Here is a 20,062-nt window from a genome sequence, read left to right as displayed (position 1 = left end):
ATGTTGCCCCCCCCGCCTTCGCTTCTACCCCCACTGTGTCTTGTGCCTCACTTCAAGATTGTACTCATCAGGTGCACACACACACTCACTCGCTCGAACGTTCTTTCCTCGTCTCTTCACTCTCTCTTGCTTGCTCTCTCGCTCTCTCTCTCTCTCGTTCACTCTCTCGCTCTCTTGCCCTCTCTCTTTCTCTTGCTCTCTCAAGAGAGCAACCCTCTCTTGCTCTCTCTCTTGTTCTCTCTCTCTCTTGTTCTCTCTCTTTCTCTCTCTCTCCCTCTCTCCCTCTCTTTCTCTCTCTCTCCCTCTCTTTCTCTCTCTCGTTCGCTCTCTTGCCCTTTCTCTTGCTCTCTCTCTCAAGAGAGCAACCCTTTCTCTTGCTCTCTCTCTCTTGTTCTCTCTCTTTCTCTCTCTCTCTCTCTCTCTCTCTCTCTCTCTCTCTCTCTCTCTCTCTCTCTCTCTCTCTCTCTCTCTCTCTCTCTCTCTCTCGCTCTCTCTCTCTCCCCCTCCCTCCCTCTCCTTATCCCTCGCTCTCTCTCTCGTTTGTGTGTGTGTGTGTGTACTTCAGACATCTCCCTTGATTTACATTCACTTTCCCTCTCAACCTCCCTCCCTCCCTCCCTCCCCCCCCCCCGTCGCGGCCTCTTCTGATCAAGGCACGGAGGGCCGACGCGGGGCCGAGCGGCGCCGCGTGGCGGGGGAGGAAGTGAGCGCGGCGGGGGATCATTTGCATTTATATCACACCCGTAATGTGGTCAGAGGGCTGCTGTCTGAGCCCGGTGAGAGACCGCCGCCGCCGCCGCTCTGTTCGAAATCACACGGAGGCGTCTTCCTCAAGCTCATCTCACGGCCCATTTCTCGCGTAGGCCTGCGGAATGGACAACAAGCTGACCCCCCCCCCCCCCCCGACGGACCCCTATCCCCACCCCCTCCTCTTGTTACTCCCCTCCTACGCTCTCCCACCGACCCCAACACCACCGACGACCAAGAAAGGAATCTGGAGTCGGCCACCGTTTTGATATCGTAGTGAAAACTAGCATGAGGAGATTATTCCTGATTTCAGGAATAATCGTCAGTTTGGCAGCGTCGGGTTTTTGATAGTTTCTCAGGATCTAACGGAGTGGAATTGATTTTTTTTTTCTGGGACAAACTCTGCAACATCCTTGTCCTAAATGTTCACCCCGAGCTGGTGGCGAAACGGAGATCAGTTACCGTGGTTACCCGTCGGCCGGGGATCAGCAGCTCTCAGGTGATGATTGTAGAAGGACTCTGAATCATAGAATTCATCCAAGAAAGACAACAGATTCGGTGATAATCTACACGCCCACGCGTGCAAAGCGCGCACACTCGCTCACACACAAAAACACAGTCACAATCAAACGCATACACTCACTCACTCACTCACTCACTCACTCACTCACTCACTCACTCACTCACTCACTCACTCACTCACTCACTCACTCACACAGACACACCCACACTCACAGCCACACGTTTTCTCTTCACCTAGAAATTACCCTTTCAGTAGCATAAAGTACATAAAGCAGCATCACATTTTCTCCCCAGATTTGCCCGCTATAATGTGGTAATGGCGTGATTAAGACACTTAAGACGGGCATATAAATAGCGCAGCGGCACCAGATGGTACCGAACGCAGCACGGGAAAAAAGGGCAAAGTGAAAACCCAGTGTGTTTGGCACACTGGCAATAACAGATTACACTCATCAACATTGATTTTTGCCTCGCAAAAAACACTACAAAGGATTAATCATGGACTCTGCTAATGAGGAATGGTGCAAAATAACCCCCCCCCCCCACAGACAATTTCTCCGGGCAAAGCAAGAAGCTTGTCTCGAGTAGTTCAAAACAAATTGGTCTTAAATGCTTTTTTCTTCTTCTGCCACCTCTTTCTCTCTCTGACTCCAGACTCTTGTTATGCATTTCAAAGAGTTGCCATGGTTGTCCATGTGTATCCAATTAATTCTGAAAAGCCTTTTCTCTCCCTCCCTCCCGCCAACCAACCGACCCCAACCCAACCCCTCCTCCCCCCGCCCCCCCCCCCTCCCCCTTCGTTAGGACAATGTGACTCGTCAGATCGTCCAGAACCTCGAGACTCTGCTGACGGAGCTTGGGAGAAAGGAGAACTTGAAGGTATCACAAATCATAATATTTTCAATATTTTTTTGGTTTTTGTTTTATATTTTTGTGCGTTTCGTGGTTTTTATCTTCAAAAACACCAGATACATTTGAAAATGCTTATTAAACGGGAACCTCTCAGTTTGTTTTAGATTTTCAGGGGCCTTTTCAGGGGCCTTGGCGTCAAAAGTGTCTCTCGTCATTTCGAAAGACCTACAGCCCATCAGAGCACCCAAACGCATTACACATCCGTGGCAGCCATCTTTGTAGTTTAAGACAATGCCTTAACGACGCTCCAATAGGGCGCTCCTCTGCTCTGTCATCGAATCAATCCCGCCCAGATTTGAGATGAACGGCTGTGATTGGCCCAACCAGGTCTGCTTGAAACGGGGACGAGAGGCATACACCAGAGCAAATAGTACAAGAGCCCACACATTCAGCTGATTCCCAGGCTCTTGTTCTTGTAATACAGGAGATCCATCTTCTGCTTGATGGGACCCCAGTTCCTACTTATCCCAGTCAGTCTCACTTTAGCACAACCACAAAACGGAATGATTAAACACGCTTTAATTGTTTATCCTCAAGCACACTTAACACTCAGCGGCCCCCTAGTTTTTTCATTTCACATTTTTCTCCCCCAGTGCGTTCACACGGACCGCACTCTGCTTGGTTTAATTAGACAATGAAGTTGTGTCCCACGTACGCTAACACAGCCAGGCTCACCTTCCAGCACCGCTGCCTACACAACGTCGGTCTTATGTTCACAAGCGCACATGAACGCGGTGCGAATTGTGTGGTCATTACCCGGGGAACCAATCAAATCCCCCCGTTGAGCCATTTAAACCCGAAGCTCGCCTACAGCCAATGAGACAACCTCCTTGGGGTGTTGGAGAATTCTCTCCAACTGACACCGAGTTCGAATCGATACCGCCCACTCCAGGTTGAACACACACTCACACAGAGTTTTAAACAGTGTGTGTGGGTCCTTTCTGCCCTTGTATACAAAGGAAAGCGCGCATGAATGGCGAATAGTTATTTCTAAACCCTCGTGTTCTGCCTCGTGCGGCTTTGTGTTTTTGTTTCAATTCTTGTGCGAGGGGGATTTGGACCTTCGCCTGTTTTGCATGGAGCATTATCAGTGTTTAGACAAATTGCTCTATGGTTCAGTCTCTCGTGTTTCTCTAGCAGCAAGGTTTGGAGTAACACTCTGCACCTCCTGGTCATCACCATGGCTGCATATCCAGTTTATAAATTAACAATTGTTTTAAACACGGTTAACAGCGAGCACAACGGTCCCATTAAGGCCTTTATCAACCACAAATTCAACACAAATTACAAACGAGTAAAACACAGACACAAAAATCCCAGAGACATCCCACACAGTTTCGATCGCCGCCCTCAGAAAGGCTGCTGCCACCTGATTGGCTGACACACTTCCTGCCCCGCCCCCACAGGTGTGGTTCTACAACCAGGGTTGGCACGGGGTGGTGTCCTTCCTGGGCGTGGCCGACAACGCCATCCTAAGGGGCGGGCTGAACGACAGCCTGGACCGGCGGAGCTACGGCCTCTCGGTCTCCAGCCACCCGCTCAACCTCACCAAGGAGCAGCTGTCCTACGTCTTCCTGTGAGTGGAACCGCACCTGTATACGCACGCAAACACGCGCGCAGCTATACACCCACACACACACACACACTTGTATACCAATGTACACACACATACAAATTAAAAAATCTAATCAACATCAAATTGAATTGAACAGCATCAACCACAACAAGAGCTTAAAACATCAGCCAGGCGCTTCAAATCAGACTTTATTTATAGAGTGCTTTTAGTGCAGAACATCAATGTAAAGTAAGTGCGGTAGGTAAACAACAAATTGAGGACAAGGAATAAGTTCCAAATGAAGGTAAGCATCAGGAAGGCCCCCACCTACCTCTGAACCTGGGGGGAAGCTGGAGGGTAGCATCTACGTTTGCAGCTGTCACTTAGCAGACGTGTCCCCAAAGCGCCTTAGCAGTGAGACTGGGAGCAATAACAGCGGTCAATGACGATCGACTCATTACTCAACCACCAAGAGCTCCACGGGCAGAATAACAGGTTAGTGTTATGTGAGAGCACAGTGGCTCCAGGAATCAGAGGGACTCGTTAATGTTTCGATTTCTTTGTTGTGCAAGAAGAAATGATGCATCATACTAGTGGTCGCACGTCAGAGATCGTACATTTCAATAATTGAAAAAGCACCCAACGACAACAACAAGAGTTTAAAACCAACAAAGGCCCTGTACGGCCCAATCCCATTTCTACCCCTTACCCCTTACCCTTACCCCTCCCCCTTGTTTTGAAGGGGTAAGGGGGAGGGGTAAGGGGAAGGGGTAAGGGGTAGTAATGGGATTGGGCCTAAGGCAACAGCCACCCTTCCCTACTGGGGGCTCATATACACAAGGTAGCCATTAAACAGATGCTAGCTGTACCCCCAAAGAAACACACAGGGGAGGCAACACATCATGGTACGACTCGGCCACGGCAGTAACACAAAGGTTTCTATCTGAACAAGAGGACGGAGAAGATATCGGATTCACGTCATAAGATAGGGAGGTATGTTTCGTTGTCGACCGTGGTCGTCGAGAGACTAATCGGAGAGGAAACGGGAATCATCTACGATACGGGCAAAACACACCGAAAAGAAAAAACGTCTTACGATCGAAAAGAGTGAAGAAAAACAGTTGCTGAATGAAAAACAAAAACGAAAGGGGGGAAGGGCGAAGACAGATAAGGCGGTGAGGGACGGGCAAAAGGAGGAGCAAGGAGGTAACGGGCGGTGCAAGAGGCGGAGCGGTCGGCAAACAGGCGGACGGGCGGATGAGGGATCGGCGTCGCCGCGCACCGGGCCCCTGGGAGCCGCCGCCGGCGCGAGCGCTTCCTCGCTAGCGCGCGGCGCCGGCGGCGGCGGCGGTGCTAGCCGGGATCCCCACGAGCTTTGGAGATTGATGACGCGGCGGCGCACCTCGACTTGTACCGCCTCAAACCGGTTTTCGGTTATTTTTCCCTCCCGTTTTATTTTGGTTTTTGGCGGTTCTGTTATTAATGTGCGCCGGAGGTTTCCCAGCATTGTTTGCTTCCATGGGGGAGAGAAAAAATGCATGTTTTGTATTTCTATTTATATATATATATATAGGGTGTCGCATGTCGCTAGCATACGTTAGCCTTATCATGGATTTTAATGGAGACTCACGGTTAAAGATATAGTGAGTAATCACAGCGCCGTTCATCGCTGTCCTCTGAGGTCACACCCAAGCCCCGGGAATTCTGTTGTGTATCACTTTAACACACATGAACCAAACGCACACAAAGAGAGCAGCAACCTGTTAGAACCGTTAAAAAACACGCATATTTTTTACCAGGACCACTTCCTCCTTCTCCTACCTCCTTAAAAAAAAATGAAAAAACATTCTCGGGTATTTTTATGATAATGCATCTCTTCCTAATATAAGACATAATAAAACAAGACACCGGGCTGCTTCGTTTATATACGACAGGGAAGTGAGTTTCACCATGGCACCGTGGTCCCGGTCTCAGCTTTCTGTAATCCTTCGGCCCTTAGGCTCTTCCATGCCAACGCGTTTACACAAGCATTCCCGCGGCTAATCACCTCACGCTAACCCCGCTAATCCCTTGTGCTCGCCTAGCCCCCCTGGTGTCCGACCCGCTCCGCTATGTATGTACCTGATGATCCCGTCACGCCAGCCCCCCCCCCCCCCCCCCCCCCAATACGAGAGGCAGCTGTGATGACGTCGCCATGGTAGCGGACCAGGCGGGTTTGTCTAACCACAGAGGATTCAGCCTCAGTTATTTGCCGTTGTTTTTAGCCCTGGAGTGTCGCCCTGGAAACGAAGCCGAGGCTGTTGTCTGTGATTTATGTTTTTGTTTGTGTGTGTTGGAGATTTGGGGAGGGGGGTTTGTGTGCTGCTGAGAAGGGTTTGTTCTTAAGAAGGCGGGCAGGAGGAGCTAATGAAGGCATTAGCTCTTAGAAACCACACCGGTTCTGTTTTCTGAAAGCGCTTGCGTGCACAATGCACACATGCGCACTCACGCAAACACACACACACACGTGCACGCACACACACACTCACACACACACACACACACACACGTGTACACACACTCACACATACACACACACACACACAGACAAACACACAACGACACCGGTTCTGTTTTCTGAAAGCGCTTGCGTGCACAATGCACACATACGCACGCAGGCAAACACACACACACACACACGTGCACGCACACACACACTCGCACACACACACACGCGTGTACACACACTCACACAGACAGACAAACACACACACACACATACGAAATCAGACGAACATACACACACACACACACACACACACCAATAGTGTTTACAATGCATGTACTACTACTCTCCTACTCTATCTGTGTCTGAGATTGACTGAAGATGATGGAATTGAAACCCCACTCATGCTGAGGGTGTCTTGCCAATGCGTAATGGACACAAATCTCCACGTGCATATTTATGTTGGAAAAGCAATCTCCTCACACGCCCAGATCGAACCGGGCACACACACACACACACACACACACACACACACACACACACACACACACACACACACACACACACACACACACACACACACACACACACACACACACACACACAGACAACTGTAAATGTTGGAAGATATTTGCAGAGAGCCTTGAGGTCTAGGTGGATTTCATTCCTTTATTTCCTGTGAATGAAGAATACTTCTATTGCATTTAAAGTGCTGCATTTAGATGAAGATACAAAGACTTAGATTTTATTATGACCTTTTGGAGGGAATGATAAGCTATGTTGTGGTTTTATAACATTCCATAAATTCGATATGGAAATGCATTCAAGATGAAACAATGCTGCTCATGCTTTTAGTGTGGAAGCCTCACAGGTTAATGTCTCTGTACCACCTTTGGTGCAAAACACAACACTACCTGAAGGTTGGCGTCTGGACAAAGGCGAGAGGGCAGCAGAAGTGGAGCAGCAGCGGCATAGAGTTGGACCCCTTCTCTAGCCTTGTGTATGTTGTTGGGCTAATGTTTCTCTCACCCTCCATATTCCTTCCGCTATGCTCTCTCAGAAGAGCGCCAGCGGGGTCAATAACACAATCATTTCAGCACCTCTTGCACAGCTGCTACTGTATATCTTGTCTCCCCGACCCCCCCCCTCCCTCAACCCCTGCAGCCTTCGCCCCCCCCCCCCACCCCCCCAAGTTCCATCACGAGCTAATTAGCGGCCTAGCTTGTCCTCTTGCTCTGGCAATTAGCCGGCCTAAAATGTTCAAGGTTAGCTCATTAGCCATTCAGTCCCTTCAACTCTGCGCCGCGATGGGCAGTCGCGTACTCGAGGAAAAAGCGTAGGGGACGTGAGGCCGCGGTGCGACGCCGACCGCGCGACGTGATTTCACATATATACGTCCCTAATTGCGTCTGCTTGCCTGCTGATAAATGCCGTGGCGCCGCCACACAGAGTAAGTTATTTAATATGCTAATTGTGCCGCACGGAGTCTTTGGAGAGATTAGCGCGCGACGGGTGGGGTGGCTGATGGGAGTTAATAAAATAAACTGTTTATTAATTGCTCATTGAGCAGATCCAATGAGGAGGACGTGTTCAAAGCTGAATACGCATGTATGGCGACGTGTCGCGGTGTCACGGGTCCCCCATCTCGGTTTTAACACAAAACCACTAATTCGGTTTTGTTTACGACCACGTGCAATACAATGTTGTGCAGTTGGAAAACACACAAAGTACTCTCGTAATCACGCTCGAGGAAGATGGCGTCTCGGGAGCGTTTAGGAATTATCTTTTTAATGCAGCTTCACCAGGGATGAGTTATGGACGTTGGATAATATTCTCAGCCAAAGTCTGTAACAAATTGGTCACAGAAAGAGATTAGTCACAAATTGACGAGAAACAAAGTGGGAAGCCAGAGCTGTGAGTCCGTTTTTCTCAATGTAGATATTTTAAGTACATTTTCCAGCATGAAAAAAAACTATGAAACAAAATGACTCAATAATAAAAATTGTCACACATACTAATGAGTCTATTTTACCAGTTCCCCTTTCTAGTGTTGCATGAACATAACACTGAGCATTCAAGCTCCAACCTTTCAAAACAAGCAGCTGCCCTTAATGAAAAACACTCACACTCTGTGTGACTGTGTGTGTGTGTGTATGTGTGTGTGTCTGTGTGTGTGCGTGTGTGTCCGTGCATGCGTACGTGGGTGACTGCCTCTGTTTGTGTGTGTGTGTGTGTGTGTGTGTCCCCATGCGTGCGTTTGTGTTCTTGTGAACCTTTCAGGGCGGCGACCTCCACCAACCTGGTGGTGTCCATCTGCGTCATCTTCGCCATGTCCTTCATCCCGGCCAGCTTCGTCCTCTTCCTCATCCAGGAGAGGGTGAACAAGGCCAAGCACCTGCAGTTCGTCAGCGGCGTCAACCCCAGCATCTACTGGGTGGCCAACTTCGCCTGGGACATGGTGAGGCCTGCGAGGGTCCCGGGATGCTGGTTCATCTCGTGGTCACACCATTCTTGTTCGGTGGTGTCTCTTCGTCAACGTGACTTGCAGGGAATCGAGATGCACGCCCGTCGAGGCGTTCAAAGAGGTGTCATCGTACGACACACACGGGCGGCGCTCGTTAACGCTGATTGTAGGTGTTTTTTTTTTTTATGTACCGGGGCACACGGTAGACGCAGGGCTGTAGCCAGGGTTTGAACAATAGTTCAGTCCGGGGACTTCAGTGGTGGGGTTTCAGTTTTGTTGTCGGGGGGGGGGGGGTTGTGCTCAGGTCGCCCTCGCACGCGACGACAAATGTCACACACACACACGGCAGGCACAAATTACCAAGTCTCAACTGGATTAAGCATTAACTCATCTGGGAGAAGTTCTCAACCGCTGATTTTGTATACGGTTGTATTTATGTTCGAAATGCATTAATTTTTCTCTGCAAAAACTAAACCCTAACCCTAACCCAGGGTCCGGATCCCGGTGACCCCATAGGTGGTTATGGGCGTGGGCTGACGTATGTTCACTGGTTGGGTCTGCTAGCCGCACCCCGGTACATACAAGTAAAAGACCTGTGATCAGTGTGATGCGAGACAGCTGTGTTTGTCCTTAAAAAAAAAAAAAAAAAAGGGTATTTTTGCGGATTGGGGAGCAGATGGGTGATCTCAGGATTTCGAATTTTAATAAGGATAAATATACTATGAGGATTATTAATTGTATTATTAATATAAAAGTCAGATATTTTTAATTGGTATATTCATCATTTATTAATAAGTACAGTATATGACTGTAGAAAGGAGGTGAAACACACAGTGTCTGTGGCTGGCATATTCTGTGACACACAAACGAAAAGCAATCGATCGATACGGGGGAGATGGATCCCAATTTGTCGGCCCAAACGCGAGGAGATGAATAAACCGTTCCGAATCCGTAGGAGAAAAATACCACACAAAAAGTTCAGCGCCCTATGACTGCATGTGTGTTGGGAGGTTCACTAATGTGAATCCAAAAATGAAGATGTCATTGCCCTCCAATCACTGCCATTGCCCACACACATACACACACACTCCACAAGTTCACGAGTTAGGTTGTCTCCTGCAAAAACTTCTATTTCCCAACCACGGCTGTATTGAAATTATATAATTCCAGAGCGGGCTCAAGGTTCAGATCTCCTGAGTAATCGATTATCGTCCGATCGGACGGTGTCCAACGCACTGAGAGTCGCTGTCCGTTCTGGTTCAGCGGGTGTCCCTAATGATGTGTACCTTGTGATGGCAGCCCATTGGCTGATGCCTTTCACGCCTCATTGCTATTGGCCAATCATTGGGAAAGTGTGGCTGTGAGGAAAATAGGCATCGGGCAGTTTGTTGTCCTGACATTTAAACGCTTTGAAAAAAGAGAAAAATATGAATGCACTGTTGTTATTTATTTATTTTGTGTTGTATTGATGTTCTTCCTTCCACGACGGGATGTTTCATTGAAAATACAAATTGCGGCGTAGATGTTTGTGGGGTGGATAAAAACGTGATTCACTCAACAAATCATCATTTTTCTATGAATGCGTGTTTCATTTCATTTTACGGTTTATGTTTCTGCTGGGGGGAGGAGGGGGGGGGGGGCATGAACGAGACACGCGTGCGAGGGCGATGAATTTATGATAATGCTGTGTCAACTAATTTGAATTTAAAAGCTTTCGTCAAAAAAGCCGTAACATGTTTCCTCCACTTGTAACAAACCATTAAAATACCATTAAAAAGAGAAAAAAAAAAGTTCACTGGTTTTAAAATGCCAAAACCATTATTCATGCACTCAGTGAAATGTGTTTCGCTGACAGACCACTTGCACTCTGTGAGAGGGTTTGATTGCTCCGTCGCCCTCTCTCGGCAAATTAATAGAAAATGAGACGTGGAGATACACGAGCGCTAATTAAAAAGTCATCTATAGATTTTATAATTACGCGTTTACTCACTGTTCAATGGAAACAAAACTGTGGAAGGGGATCATAAAAAGTAAAAATAAAAGTTGAAGGGAAGCTTAATATTCATCCATCTTGTCACGTCATGTGCCCGCCCAGAAAACGCAACAGGAAGTGTACATTTGAGCCTCGCAGGCCCTTGAAGTTGAAGGGGGATAACAGTTTAGGTCCCAGTTTGGTTAATTTTGTTGTTGTGTTTGCTTTGCCAGTGCAACTACGCAGTGCCGTGTGTCATCGTGATCCTCATCTTCCTCTGCTTCCAACAAGAGGCCTACGTCTCGCCGCCCAACCTCCCCGCTCTGGTCCTTCTGCTCTTCATGTACGGGTAGGTGGTTTGACCAGGCCCCCAGTCTGCTGCTCTTAGGCACGTGTTCGCCGCGACTCCAGTCCCCCGTCGGAGTGTCTGAGGAGGGCCGACGAAGAGCTGGACGGTGACGTTGATTAGAGCTGAAACGGACTCTGAGGACAAACAGCTAAATAAATTAAAATGGCTGGCGTCGACAACCGAAACCGTTTCTTTATCACCTCGCGTTAAATTGGAATATTTGTATTTATTAAAAACCATAACGAGCACTTACTTTCAGTTAGAAGGAGTTGGATTGCTTGTAACTTTTAATCATCGTCTTTGATTAACTTCTCCCGGCGCAGGTAAGTCAATTACGAATCTGTCGAATGCAATTTATTAACAAATTATAATAATACAACCACATTTACAGCAACATTGAACACCGCCCGTCTGTATCGCCGTAATCAAACCTGGAACAAAAAGAAACACTCCGGATAGGCCACACCTTCACCAGACCACAAAACACTTGAGCATTCAGCGGAGGCCCCCCCCCACCATCGGTCTGTCTTGAGTGTGAGAGTGAAAGCGTTCCGTCTCCCCCCCCCCCCCAGGTGGGCCATCACCCCCATGATGTACCCCTTCACCTTCATCTTCTCGGTGCCCAGCACGGCCTACGTGGTGCTGACCTGCATCAACCTCTTCATCGGCATCAACGGCAGCGTGGCCACCTTCTTCATGGAGCTCTTCGACGACGAGGTGAGGCCATTCCCCCCCCACCCCTCGCTCTGGGCACACGCACGCACACACACACACAAACACACATGGACGCATGCACACATACTTGCACACACTCACACATGCATCCACACACTCACACATGCATCCACACACTCACACATGCAGGCACACAGAAGCGTATGCTCATAAAGATGGACAGAGAAGAACGGCCCTCTTATATTTACCTGAATATGAACATGAACACACTGACATACATTCACACACACATACAGGCACACACACACATGCACGCAAGGGTACGCACACCGACACTGGCACATTCTCACACATGCACACACGCAAACAGGCATATGCTCACACAGACAGACAGACAAGGACGGCCTTCTTACATCCTTGAGTGTGAACACGCACAGAAACACATGCACACACACGCACACACACGCACATGGACGCATGCACATATACATGCACACGCACGTACATTCACCCGCACACGGGCATATGCTCATAAAGATGGACAGACAAGGACGGCCCTCACTTTCCCTCATCCTTGAGTATGAACATGGAAGCACACACTCCCTGAATCAATGACTAACGCACATGTACTTGTGTACACACCCTGAAATGAACTCACACACACTACGGCTGCTCGATTATGGAAAAAAGCACGTCTCTCCCAAAAACACTTAGTAACTGAAAACTAAGAAATTTCGCCTTGAAAAAATGCACAAAATTGTCAAAAATAAAATGTTCAAATCTAAAGTAAGATACAGATATGTATCCAGCTGTTCTATATTGAAGACTCTGTTATATTTATTTTGTGATCGTTTGACGCTAAAATCGAAATCGAGATCGAAATTCGATTAATCGCCCAGCCCTAACACACACAGATATGTACATACGCACACCCGCTTACACACGTTCAGGCTCCAACACGCGCACGGCCACACATACACACACAAATCCACCCACAAATGCACTTACAGATTGGCAAGATTACACTCACACAAGCCGCAAACACACACTACAGCTTCTAATGCGACACGCGTGCATCCGCATACATCGGGTGAGATTTGCTGCTCCGACAGACTATGAACTCCGGAATGGGGAATAACGAGACATAATTAATGTAGTAATAATGTTTTTCCTTTACACAGTCAAGCGCTTTTGCAGACGTGTTGGTTTGGCTCAGTTCCCTTGAATGTTTAATCGTTGGGCTGAGCTAGTGCTGTATATTTCTCGGAAAAAAAATTGCCATCCATTTTCAAAGCGTTTCGTTATTTTCTCTTTTCAATGATGTCCGCTTCGGTTGAGAGGCTGAACAGAGTCAAAGAGAGCGAGATGTTGACCAGCATCCGTTCTGAATTGGACTCCCCATCTACACACCCCATAGCTGGATATTGACTAATTACCAATACACCTTGGTTCTCTGTTTGCATTCTTTTAGTTTCGTATTTTGAGTTCAATCTTCATTTCAAATAACAAGTCCCTCTTCTTCCCTGATTGCCTTTCGCCTTCCTCATCCGGCGCCGTCCCTTCATGTCTTCGCTCTGACGTATGTCACGAGTCTCCTCTGATGACGAACGCCCACCCCCACCCACCGGCCTATTCAGATGGCGCTCTTGAGAACCTCAGACAGTCTCAGGCAGCACTTCCCCCACAAAGAGTCGTGGTCCTCAGCCTCTCTCATGTCCCGTACCTCAGCTAGCGATTGACTCAGACCTCTCCGTTCTGCCTCCCCTCAGCGCTGGCTCAAAGTTTCCTATTTAGTCCTGTTTTGTAGGTGTCAACAGAAGCTTAGATCCAAAGTCACCAGCACATGAACTGCTTAAGAAGCTTATAGTTCAATAGCAGCTCAGGTAGACGGCGTAATTTGGGTTTCAAACCCACAACTGTTCACCGGTCAAACCCCCTATCCTCCACCACCACCTCCATCACCAAAGACAAACCCTGTTTGTATGCAGATGATATCATCGTCGATGTTCCTTTGTCTGATGGGTCTCTCTTCGTCGGAAGATGTCCCCGTTACGTCTTTATGAAGTTTTGATCCGCTCACTGTTTTTTATTTGCCGGCAAGGTTGGGAAACGTGCAGCTTTATTATGAACGGCTGACGCTGGGAGTATGCTAACGGATAGTGCGCCTGCCGCTAGATTTACAAGGATGTGCCGTAGCAAATGCTTCTTGCTTCTCGCCTTCTCGTCTCCAGGGTATCAGCGCTTGGACAAAAGTCTGTTTCTCCCTGATTTCGCTCGACACTGTGGAAATGTACCGGACGTGTAACTCTGTATAAATATAAAAATACAGCTCGCCAGCGTGTCCCAGTTAGCTGGCAACAGGGCTACACCCTTTTTGAACTGTTTACTTCGAAAGATACCTTTACCCCCATTCGGCCACCATTTTGTTTCTTCTTGCGTCGTCGGAGCGGGCGGTTAGACGGAGACGCTCTGCAGTTTGTGTTTTCTCTCTTTCCGGCGTTATGTATTTCTGAGCGAGGGGGGGGAGGGGAGGGTTCTGAACCGCACGGTACCGTAGAGAATGGCACAGATTGTTTCTGTTCGAGGAAAGAATGAAATAAAATATTAAAACCCCAGAGGAGTCAAAGAGGAGCGCGGGCCCCCACAGATGTCCTAGTTTGTCTCCACGACAACGACGGGCCCCGGGAAAGGTGTCGCGCATATATTTCTTTATTTTTTTCTGTACCTTGGGAGTGTCCTGTTCCCTATGGATTGCCTCAAATCCCAGAACTGCACTGTGTGCATGAAAAGCTCTAAAACTCTACCCACCCAACCGACACCTGGTCTAAACGTGTGTGTGTGTGTGTGTGTGTGTGTGTGTGTGTGTGTGTGTGTGTGTGTGTGTGTGTGTGTGTGTGTGTGTGTGTGTGTGTGTGTGTGTGTGTGTGTGTGTGTGAGAGAGCTAGTGCTGTAGTGAATCCAAGAGATTTGAAGACAACACTGTGTGTGTGTGTGTGTGTGTGTCCATGCATCTGGGCTGACCTGTCTGAGTTTATGAAGTTGGAGGCTAGCTGTATAGAGCCGGCTGTGTTGGTCAAATCTTTCGGGACGTTTCCTTCGACAGACACATCTCTGCCCTACCGGTCTGTCGGTGAGCACTGCCTGGTCTTGACCAAGACGCCGATAGCTCTCTTTGCATTGCTGCGTGTATAACCGGAATGGAAATCAATTGTGCTGTAGTTGGATACAGGCACACAAGTAGTCTGATATGTACAAAGAAACAAAGATTCCCAGTAACTACGTTACTGTGAGAGGGTCGATAACGGACTTCTTCCGACCGGGCGGAATGGGGACCGCGTCTCGAACAGTAGAGTGGATTTCATTTTGAACATTGTTCATTGTTTCCTCGCATCGGGTTCATGGAAGCATTCCCTGTGGTGTGTGTTATAGTTTCAGTGTTCCTCCATGGGATTCCCAGCGGTGTCGATGGCATTGGGGAACAGGGAAGCGGCAATATGGGGCAGACAAAACCCATAGAGACCCTATCTCTCTGCCACCACCACCCCTCCACCCCAGGCCTTTGGATATGATTTATAGGCTCGCTGTCCAAAAGTTGGGTGTAGTTGGAAAAAATTGCAGAGCATTCTGCTTTTTTGATCTCCTCGATGGACGGCCAACAGAAGTCAGACAGCTCCCATTCTTGTCAAGCATCGACCTGCAATCCAGGCATGTATTCCGTTCGTACAATTTATCCCACAATTCTTTCTGAGGCTGATGGGGCCTTTCACTAAACATGGAGGTCATCTATCATTACTATGATTATTACAATTCATTTGATGTGTTTTTTCTTGTTCTATCATCTTAATTATTCCCAAGACAGGCATTAAACATGAACGACCCATGTGAACACAAACTGAAAGATTTTTCGAGTTACTTTGAACCCGCCCCCCCCCGACCGTCCTGAGCCAAAACCTATGTTTATTCATCAGCATAGTGCTGCGGTGCCATTTAAGCTCTGCTGTGTTATTGGCGGCGACGTTCCCTTCTAAATCTTCCCCAGGGTCGTCCGGTGTATGCAGATGAGTGCCACGGTGATAAATACACGCCGTGCCCTGCGGCTCGGGCCCCTGAAGGTTTAAGCACCGACGTCTTCGTCGACGGGGTCGATGGTTTGCTCGCTTGTTGTTTGTGGAGAGAAAGCAGGCCGGTGGCCGCGTCAAACTCGCATGACTCCACCTCCTCCTCCTCCTCTCTGTATGCAGACGCCTAGTTGGTTTTGTTTGGTCTTGAAGCACAGGATTTATTTGTAGTTTTTACATGTGATTGGTCGGATAATCTCATTGGTGTTTGACCATGGGAGACCCAGATGGATTATTGGAAAGGAATTATGAAAAATGAAATTGAAGGCCTATTAAAGTTGACAATGACGAAATGGCTCAATACTGAATGAAGTGTATAATGTGGTGCATTTCACGGGTTTCATCATTGTGGGAGTAATTTGACATGCAAGGCCACAAATGAAATGTTTGGAAACCCTAGATTAGCATACAATCTTTATTTTAACTAATTCAATATTCACTGCCAGCTGAACATGTTAATCATATCTACTGTTAACATAATTATATCCGGCCTCTGTTTTGGACCTGTCCATGGTTGAGTGTGACCAAAACAATGTGAAACTCAAGTCGCTTTTCAGCAGTTTTGCCCTGAAGATGATTAGATATATATGTATTGTTATAAATGTAAGTGTTCCCTGGCGGAAAACGAGAAGAACCTATCTCAACGCATTCCTACCATATCAATATGGGTCACCGACATCGAATCGAACTGTAAATCGACAAAGTATTCAACTGCACCCCTTCATTCCCTCCCTCCACTGTAACATCAGCCACCTCCGCCCTTGTCATCGCCCTTCCTCTTGGCCTGCCAGAAATAAAGTACAAATGACTAATTTATAGTCTCTCTGGATGTAAGAAAGTCCTTTGAAAACTGTGTTGAGGCGCTATGCATAATGCATAAAGTTGCTTTTGAACGGCACCAGGAGTCAGACGTGCCAATACTCTATTTCCTCACTGTGTGTCTGTGTCTCTTCATCTGTGTAGCTCTTTGCATCATGTGGACACTGTCTCTCTCCCCTCTTCCCTCTCTTCCCTCACCCTGTCAGCAATGTCTTACCTTCCCTTTCCTCCCTCCTCCTCTCGCTCCCTTGACTCTTATTTCCTCGCCTCGCCTCTCTTCTCTTTTTCTTCCCTTCCTACACCTCTCCTTCCCTTATCTCCCCGTTAATCTCATCGCCTGCCCTCTCCATTCCTGTATTCTTCTCTCCTTACCTTTTCCCTCGTGTCCTTCGCTTGCCTCACTTCTCTATCCTAGCTCCTTTCTACTACTCCTCTTTCCACTTCCCTACTGGTATCTCTCTGCTTCCCTCCTCTTCCAACCTCTTCTCTATCTTCCCCTGTCCTCTCCTCCTTTGCGCTCCTCACTCCCTCTCTCCTTTTTGTTCCTTTCCTCTCTCCTCCTCCTATATCTTCCCCTGTTCCTCACCCCCTTGTTTGGGGTCTCCTCCCTCCTTGTATACACACACAGCCCCTCTCTCTCCCTGCCCTCATTATCACTTTATTGCTGCCCCCGGGCTGTCACTCAGCGACGTCGCCCTCAACCACTCTGTCTTTATTTATACAATTACTGGGAGTGTGGTTTCACCGGGCGCTTCTTGATTATAGCCGCCGGCAGGGGGGAATGCAAATGGAACAACCAGGGACACGAGAATATGAAGCACGGTCAATCCGGCCATTAGTGTTGTTCCGGGGTGGTGCGTCAATACAGACGTGTCTGTTGTGTCGCTGGGACCGGGGCCCGTCCGTCCGTCATTCCCCCGTTAGCCTGTGTACGGCGGGATGAGGTCACGACCAGTAGCTGACAGGGCAGCAGGAACAAAAGGGGGTCGGGTCTGAATGGAGAGGAATACTTGGGGGAAATGTGACGGACGAAAAGGCTTTTAATGAAGAAGCTCAGAAAATGAAGTTCAACACACGGGCGGAAAAACACTAACAGCTACAGAAGCACCCGGAAAAAAGGGACATGACAGTAAAGAAAGCTGACAAGGGGACAAAGGAATGAACTGGTTTGTAGTGGGAGGGAGGGACGGGGGACTAGGGCGCGGGTGGGGAGATTGACAGAGAGGCTCATGGGGGAGGAGGCGGGCTAAGGACATGTGGTGGACAGGTGGAGAAGAGAAACTGAAATAACAAAGCAACAAAGAGGCCGACTACGGCGGAGTGGAGTGGTGTTATCTTCAGCCGGCGGACGGTGTGTTTTGCAGTCTCCCCACGATCCAACTGTCGTGGATCAAGACTCTTGATTCTAGCCTTGGCTCGCTAGCCACGGCTCGCAGCAACGGCTCGCAGCCGTGGCGAGGACACGACAGTGCATCGCTTCTCGGTTGCTCATGTGATCAGAGCCTCTTCTCTTTGTGTGATGGTGTGACCTTTTCTTCCACTCTCTGTCGCTCGCTCTCTCGCTCGCTCTCTCTCTCTCTCTCTCTTTCTCTTTCTCTTTCTCTCTCTCTCTCTCTCTTTCTCTCGCTGTCTCTCTCTCTCTCTCTCTCGCGCTGTCTCTCTCTCTCTCGCTGTCTCCCACTCCCTCTCTCGCTTTCTCTCACTCTGTCTGTCTTTGTGTCTGTATGTTTTTACATCCAAGTTCAGTTTGCGGAAAATTATAACCTATTCATGCTTGAGGGAGGAGGACAAGTCGGCGTGTCAACAAAAGATTTATGCGACTCGGTGCAATGTAAACAGATCCGGAGAATAAGTGTGAATAATTGATGATGCTGAAATTGCGTTGCTTAAATGTCACTCAGGAGTCGAGAAACGGGTGGCTGCGAAAAACCGGACACGCGTTGACCAATGAGGGGGTCGCCCTTTAAATGAGGTCATCTCATCGCGCAGTCTTCTTCTTCAGTGGTACAATAGCACCCGACAAGAGGCTTACTGGCACCTACTGCTTATCCACTCCTAATATTCATTACAGTAGTGGATGGAAAAGCGCATACTCTTTCATTTAATTTTTTCGGATTTGCGAAAAAATTCTGTAAAATTGTCCCTGTCCTAACCCCCCTGCTGCTAACCATATCAACCCCCTCCAGCAGTCGCCGGATATCTCAGCCCCCCCCCGGGGGCCAGACAGACAGATTGCCACGGGCATCACTTCCCCCTACCTCCAGGCCTCTCCGTCGCGTGGTGCTGTTGCGGGTTTCATTGTCCTAGTTCTGTAGTCCACGTGCTCACCCGTGTGTCTGTGTGTGTCTGTGTGCCTTTTGCCTTTCTCCAATAGAGTGTGGCCCGCATCAATGACATTGTGAAGCAAGTGCTATTGATCTTCCCCCATTTCTGCCTGGGTCGTGGACTCATCGACATGGCCAAGAACGAGGCGATGGCCAATCTGTACAGCAGCTTTGGTAAGGCACGTCCTTTTTTATTTTTCCGGTTGGTTTTTCCGTTTTATTTCTATTACAGCGTAGGCGTTTAAAAAGATAGGATTGCAACCATGTCTTGAGAGAGAAGAATGTAATGACTCGTTTAATTCCAATCCATCACTCCACCTTGAAGCAAAATGTATGTATGTGTTATCGTAGGGTTGTATTTTTGATCGAGTGCAATGCCAATATTACAGTCTTGAGTCAGACGATGATGCCAAATTTCCACGCTCCCTTTAATCGGTCCTCATCACTTTAAGTCCTCAAGGGAGCGGGGGGCAATAAAATGAGTTCTCCCAAAGTTCAACTCATCTAAAGGCTCATTCAGTTCCTTCAGAGGGACGGCACGCCATCGGTACCACGTAGTACCAATCAATGGCCAATGAGAGTGGAGCATTTGTTCAGTTACACGAGGCCCACTGCTCTCTCCCAGTGGACACACACCTGTCACAGCCATTACATTTAGACAGTTAGCAGGTAGTGACAGGTAGACACGATGAGGGGAGAGGGGAAGACAAGAGCATGGGAGAGGTGTTGGAGCATTCTGAGAGGCGGTGAACAGGGATAGTGAGGGAACATAAGAGGTGTAGGAAAGGGATCCGGGGGTGATGAGAGGTAGGGAAGGAGTGAGAGTGGAGACGAACAGAGGTAGTGGAGGAGAGTGAGAGGAGAGTGAGAGGAGGTGAACATAAGTTGTGTAGGAGAGTGAGAGGAGGTGAACATAAGTTGTGTAAGAGAGTGAGCGGGCTGATGGGAGTTAGTGGAGTCGTGTGAAAGGAGGTGAACCGAGGTAGCCGGGGTGAAACGGGGTCGTGGAGGAAAGGGATGGGGGTGAGCTTGTGGGTGGATATTCAAGGTGAGAACGAAAAGCAAAAGTTGATGCGTGAAAGCGCTGTAGGTGAAGTCTTGTCTCTTCGAGCGGAGAAGG

The 20,062-nt window shown here is 48.4% G+C and overlaps 1 protein-coding gene across 1 annotated transcript in view; it reads left to right on the top strand.

The window, feature by feature from the left end:
- Positions 1-20,062, top strand: part of LOC115529572 (phospholipid-transporting ATPase ABCA1) — a 156,781-nt gene that overhangs the window by 101,040 nt on the left and 35,679 nt on the right. The window contains exons 35-40 of the mRNA XM_030338370.1: positions 2,074-2,148; positions 3,588-3,757; positions 8,502-8,679; positions 10,891-11,006; positions 11,579-11,723; positions 18,993-19,116. Coding sequence (XP_030194230.1) covers positions 2,074-2,148; positions 3,588-3,757; positions 8,502-8,679; positions 10,891-11,006; positions 11,579-11,723; positions 18,993-19,116 — 808 coding nt within the window. The remainder of the gene's footprint in view (positions 1-2,073; positions 2,149-3,587; positions 3,758-8,501; positions 8,680-10,890; positions 11,007-11,578; positions 11,724-18,992; positions 19,117-20,062) is intronic.

Source organism: Gadus morhua, chromosome 17, assembly GCF_902167405.1.
Source record: "Gadus morhua chromosome 17, gadMor3.0, whole genome shotgun sequence".
Lineage (NCBI taxonomy): Eukaryota > Metazoa > Chordata > Actinopteri > Gadiformes > Gadidae > Gadus > Gadus morhua.
Note: the sequence above shows the minus strand (reverse complement) of the source record. Positions and strands in the feature narration are given on the sequence as shown.